At 50.0% G+C, this 5,741-nt stretch overlaps 1 protein-coding gene across 1 annotated transcript; it reads right to left on the bottom strand.

Annotated features, from left to right (window-relative positions):
• Nucleotides 1–1,641: 1,641 nt before the first annotated feature.
• Nucleotides 1,642–3,255, bottom strand: LOC149339444 (uncharacterized). The gene is made up of 2 exons (XM_089548247.1): nt 2,861–3,255; nt 1,642–2,242 (listed from the first exon to the last, which is right to left on the bottom strand). The coding sequence occupies exons 1-2, from the start codon at nt 3,197–3,199 to the stop codon at nt 1,793–1,795; spliced, it is 789 nt and encodes a 262-aa protein (XP_089404373.1). The 5' UTR covers nt 3,200–3,255; the 3' UTR covers nt 1,642–1,792.
• Between the last annotated feature and the right edge of the window lie 2,486 nt (nt 3,256–5,741).

Below are 5,741 nucleotides of genomic sequence, written 5' to 3'. Positions count from 1 at the left end.
TCTCTCTAAATCACTTGCCCGGTGGAGAGCGTTAGAGAGAGAGCGAAGTTTGCTCTCAGAGAGTTTATTTTATTTTGGAGTGCTTACTTTGCATTTCTTGTAAAATTTCTTTATTTTACATCTGATGTAAAATATGTAATACAATATTTAGTAAAATTTGCCCAATCGCACATTAAAGAACATCGCAGGCAGCGAAGACAATCCAAAACAGCCGTATTTGGCCTCAGCACTTCGCAGCAGCCTTTCCACTTCGTGCGTGCGTAAGTGTGGAGGGAAGTTATAAAGGATGTTTCATGCTGATATATTTCTTGGCCTTTTATTCCATGGGGAGAAATAAAATACCGTACCTTTGGCTGTAGTTCAAAAAGAGTACTTGTTCGCTCAAACAGGCGGGCTGTACATAAAGAGCAAGTCACGGTGAAGCAGAAACGAGAGCAAAGTGTTTTTCTCTTCCTTCCACCTTATTGCGGTGCTGTAAATGGGAATACGCAAGGCTACTGAGCTCTATCCACTGCTGCTGAGAAACTGAACGTGTTGGTCATGAACCGCACTTGATGACACATGCGAGACGCATGTAGGCTATTTCTTGTATATTTCCTTTTAATGTACACGAAATTTCCATTTTTGTGTCAGTTAATATTCTTTCTTCTTCCCCCCCAATGGAAAGCCGCTGGCAAGAGTAGTATGCCCGATACGGTCCATTTGCTTTCATTTGATCACAGATTCTCTCTTTCCCCGCTTCTTCTCTTTTTCTCTTTCCTTCCTATCGTTGCCGCCCAAGTAAGCGCCCCTGTCATCATAACCCCTCATAGCTGTCGCGTGATGCACCAGGACACTTTCCCGTTGTAAAAAAAAGAAAAAGTGACAGGCACAGCCTTCGGCGATAACGACGTGCTGCCTCTCCGTAGACGCGCCACCTGATACATCCTTGCCCAGCGTTGCTCTGGTTTAGAAATCGCTGCGGGATACGCCTTCGCTAGATTGCGTGTAAATATTCCGTATACGCAACAGCCGCGGCGTGCGCGCGCACACAACACACACGCACACAGGCCCAGGCCGGCTGCGGGAAAACACACACACACAGCGTGGAGTTCGCTCGACTGATGTAGAGTAACTGAGGCGCGTAAAGAAGCGCGTGAGTTGCATACTGATGGCGCCGTTTTTGTCGCGGGGACTGGCGCGCTAGTGAAGACGTTGAAACGAAAAGCGCCCGCCGCTGAAACTTGGTTGCGGATGCGCGGCTACATAACGTAAGACACACACAAAACGGGCCAGCCGCGGCGGGGAAGATTTGTGCTCCTACACTGGGGCCTTTGTGCTTCGCCGGAGTTGAGCAGAGGGCCGTGTCTGGAGATACTTTTTTTTTTTTTTCGCCTTCTCTCCAGCGGACTGCGCGAAATAGAGACGGCGAGCCGTCGAGAAATTTTTTACTCTTCCGTGGCGTGTATTTTCACTATTCGCGTAAGACAGTGGCGGCGTATAGGTGATATCGGTGCATTAGAGGTCCTGTTGTTTGTTTTCTTTATTTCTTGGGCTATTATATATAAAATTTGCAACCTTGCTGTAGAAGTGGTGAAAGAAACCAAGCGACGCACATCAGGGCCCATGTCATTTTAATGGAATCAGTGATGTACACGGGCCGGCATCGGGTGATGAACAACGTTTATTCCCGATAAGATGGCATATATATACAGTGCGCTGACGTACTCAGTCATGCGCAGATTACGCTGCAGCGAGTGACGTCAGACTTGCTCGGCTCTGCTACATCTTCCCTTCTTCGAGCAAACCGTGTTCAGCGTCGCTCCGGTAGAGGGTACCGACAAGGTTCACGTCGCAACCTTGTGCTTCGACGTAGCTCTTGGCCGGGCTCTGTGCAAGGGTCTTCTTGAGGGGCGGAACTGGTTTCCTGTTGCGGACCAATCAGTCGTAGATGTTCTCGTGTGCGTCGAATTTCCCTGCCGTCTTCCGTTTTGAGGATCACCGAGCGAGGTTCGTTAGCTGGCCTGAGGACGACAGCTGGAGACCAGGTCCGGTTGATTGTGTCATACACGGTGACCTGCTGGCCTGGCGTCGCAGGTGGCAGGTACCTGCTGCCACGGTTGTAGTACGTCTTTTGGCGTTGGCGTATCTCACGAAGCCGACTGTGGACCACGTTGCTGGGTATAGCTTGTGGCTCCAAATGGCTTGTAGGCACCGGGAGAGGAGTCCGTGTTTGGCGTCCCATCAGCCTCTGCACAGGGGACTGTAGCACATCATCACGCGGTGTATTGCGCCATTCCAGCAATGCCATCTGAAATGCAGGCGTTTTTAGGGAACATTTTTTTAGAAGCTTCTTGGCTTCCTGCACCGCTCTTTCCGTCATGCCGTTAGACCGCGGGTGGTAGGGGCTTGACGTGACTTGGGCGATACCTAGGCTGTTCAGAAAATCTTTAAACTCACGGCTGTTAAAGGGCGGTCCATTATCACTGCATAACTTCACAGGCAAGCCATGAACAGAGAAAATTTCAGAGCACCAGGAGATCAGCGAGGTTGCTGTGGTGGTGCGAAGTTCCCGCAGTTCGAAAAAAAATGAGTAAAAGTCGACGATAAGGGCAAATTCGCGACCTTCGTAAAAGAACAAGTCAATGCCAACAACTTGCCAGGGTAGGGTGGGAACGTCGTGACTTAAAAGGGGCATTTTGGCGTTTCGCGGCTGATTTTTGAGACACACCTTGCAGCCTTTGCAGAATTGATCAATGTCGCTTGCCATGTTCGGCCAGAACATTACGTTCCTAGCCCTTGCCTTCATTTTATCCGCTCCAGCGTGTGCCGCGTGAAGGAGGCGGATCATGTCGTTTCTTTTTGACTCCGGTATGATTACCTTGTTGCTGCGAAACACGAGGCCATCCTGCGCGTGTATCTCGTCGCGGTACCCCCAGTAGGTCAGAAGTTGCTCTGGGACTTCGAGCTTATGAAGAGGCCAATCTGTCTCTGCATATTCCCGCAGCTTTGTCAGGTTGGTGTCGTCACCGGTTGCTGCAAGCAGGTCTTTCAAACAGTGCTCGGAGGCTGAAACGCAATCAAGAACATTGACTTGAAATTGCTCGTGTTCTTCCATGCATGCCTTACTGGGAAAACGGGATAAAGCATCTGCTAGGAACAGTTCTTTTCCAGGTTTATAAGTCACGATGATGGGGTAACGTTGCAACGTCAGTCGCATGCGTTGCAAGCGTAGCGGGCACTGGTGTAGTGGTTTACTGAATATGGCCTCCAGTGGCCGATGGTCTGTCTCAACTGCCACTGCATGCTGTCCAAATAGATAATCATGAAACTTTGTGCAGCCGTGCACTATCGCGAGAGTTTCCTTTTCTATCTGAGCATATCTTTGCTGGGAATCTGTGAGTGACCGTGAGGAAAACGCAACGGGGTGCGCTTCTTGCATCAGGACGGCGCCTACCCCGAACTGACTTGCATCAACTGATAAGGTAACTGCTTTCTTGGGGTCAAAATAACGAAGGATCGGGGCTGTTATCAGGGCCTGGCGCAACTTTTCGAAGCTTTCTTGCTGCTTTTCCGTCCATACCCATGCAATTTCTTTGCGCAGCAAAGACCGAAGAGGGGCGGTCACTACAGACATGTTAGGGATGAAACGTTGCACAAAATTTATTGTGCCCAAAAAAACTTGCAGTTCCTTACTATTCTTTGGTGCTGGCATTTCCAGAATATCTTGCACGCGTTGTGGATCTACTCGCAGGCCGTCCACAGTGAGCACGTGTCCCAGGTAGCGTACCTCAGTCTGGAAAAATGAACATTTCTTCGAGTTCAGTTTCAAGTTATGTTCGCGACAGCGCGTTAAAAGAAGCTGTAAGTGGTAGTCGTGCTCTTCTTTTGTCTTGCCCCATAATAGGATGTCATCCATTACTACTGCAACGTTTGGCAAACCTTCTAGCACGCGGTGCATCGCTGCCTGAAACACTTCCGGGGCTGAGGCAATTCCGAAAGGCATACGCAGGAAGCGATATCGTCCGTAAGGTGTGCTCATTGTGCACAGCTTCGAACTTGCGTCGGTTAGTTTGATTTGCCAGAATCCTGACGCTGCGTCTAGAGTTGTAAAGAACTTTGCTCCGGCAAGTCTAGGCACAACATCTTCAAGGGTCGGCATGGGGTAGTTCTCTCGTAGCAAAGCTTTGTTTAGTGCTGTGGGGTCTAGGCAGATGCGCACTTTTTCTTTCTTAAGCACCGTGACCATATGACTGGACCATTCTGTTGGCTCATTTACCTTGGATATGACTCCTTGTTCTTCCATGCGCTGGAGCTCCTCTTTGACTTTTTCTCGGAGGGCCACCGGAACTCTCCTTGCCGGCACGACAACTCCCACGGATCCGGGCTTTAGCTTCATCGCGTACTCAATGCCTTTTAACTGCCCCAGTCCACTGAAAACATCTTCAAACGATTGCGCTGCTGGGTGCAACGGGTCGGCGTGCACATTTTGCACGCGACAAATAAAACCGAGTCGTTCAGCAACTGATCCACTGAGAGTCACGGGCACGTGTTGGTCGACCACGAAAAACGTCTCTTCGTGCACTTTGTCGTTTGCGCGCAAATGCAGCCTAATTTTTGTTTTGGCCAAAGTTTTATGGCCGAAGAACGCTGTTAACGTTACGCGACATTCTTGGTGCGGTTTCCTCGGCAGTTTGTCGACATCCTTGCTTGAAATTACACAGCAGTTAGCTCCTGTGTCCAGCTTGCACGTGTATGGGCGTCCTTCGATGTAAACTGTCGCGCTCCAATGGTCTGAGGCTAGGGCACCGACGGTCAAAGTTTGCAAAATGAAATCACTGTCATCGTCGTCTTGCAGTTGGCGCAGTTCTTTTTTCGTACCTCTGTCCTGACGGGGCGCCAGTGCTTTGCATGCTTGAGCGAAGTGATTACGCCCACCGCAATTCGTGCACACCTTCCCTTGAGCCGGGCACATCACGCCACGGTGAGTGAGATAACCACAACGACTGCAAGGCCGTTTTCGCGGCCCGACCGCATGAACTACTGCGTCGCCTGCTGTTTCGGTGCCGTCACTGATTTCCTTAAACTGCTCCTTTCCTTGTTCGTGGGCTCGGCATATTGTAACTGTCTTCTCATACGACGGGTTTTCGGCAATAAGCTTTTGCTGTAAGCCTTTGTCTTGAACTCCCAGGATAATCCGGCTGCGGAGCAAGCGGTCTTCCAAGTCTCCGAACTCGCAGTTTTTTGCTAGTAGCTTTAGGTCTGTCAGCCAGTCGTTAAAAGGTTCCCCTTGTTTTTGGTCTCTTGATCCGAAGCGGAACTCATGGAATGTCAGGTTCGTCGATGGTTTGTAGAATTCCTCAAACTTTTCAAGCAAAATGTCGACGTCGTTCTTGTCCTCTTCCCCGTCGAATTTGAAAGTGCTATAAGTTTTCCTGCCGTCTTCTCCAATCGTTACAAGTAACGTCGCTGCTTGCACTTCTTTAGGCTGTTTGCTTAACTGGGTGGCCGTGGAAAACAGCATGAACTCACTTTTCCATGTTTTCCAAGCAGTCCATGCGTCGCCCGAGGTATACAGTGGTTTCGGGGCCGGGAGCAGCGTCGACGGGGCGGACATAGTGAATGGGCACCGCTGCCACCATGTACACGGGCCGGCATCGGGTGATGAACAACGTTTATTCCCGATAAGATGGCATATATATACAGTGCGCTGACGTACTCAGTCATGCGCAGATTACGCTGCAGCGAGTGACGTCAGACTT

The sequence above is a fragment of the Amblyomma mixtum genome, chromosome 6 (assembly GCF_055824585.1).
Source record: "Amblyomma mixtum isolate Tamu chromosome 6, ASM5582458v1, whole genome shotgun sequence".
NCBI lineage: Eukaryota > Metazoa > Arthropoda > Arachnida > Ixodida > Ixodidae > Amblyomma > Amblyomma mixtum.
This window is presented reverse-complemented; position numbering and strand designations above follow the sequence as displayed.

Excerpts from the sequence above, each read along its gene's own strand:
- LOC149339444 (XM_089548247.1), bottom strand. The coding sequence starts at position 3,199 with ATGCGACTGACGTTGCAACGTTACCCCATCATCGTGACTTATAAACCT. Across the intron at positions 2,243-2,860 it reads TCGTGTTTCGCAGCAACAAG|TCCCCTGTGCAGAGGCTGAT; the intron begins GTAATCATACCG and ends GATGTGCTACAG.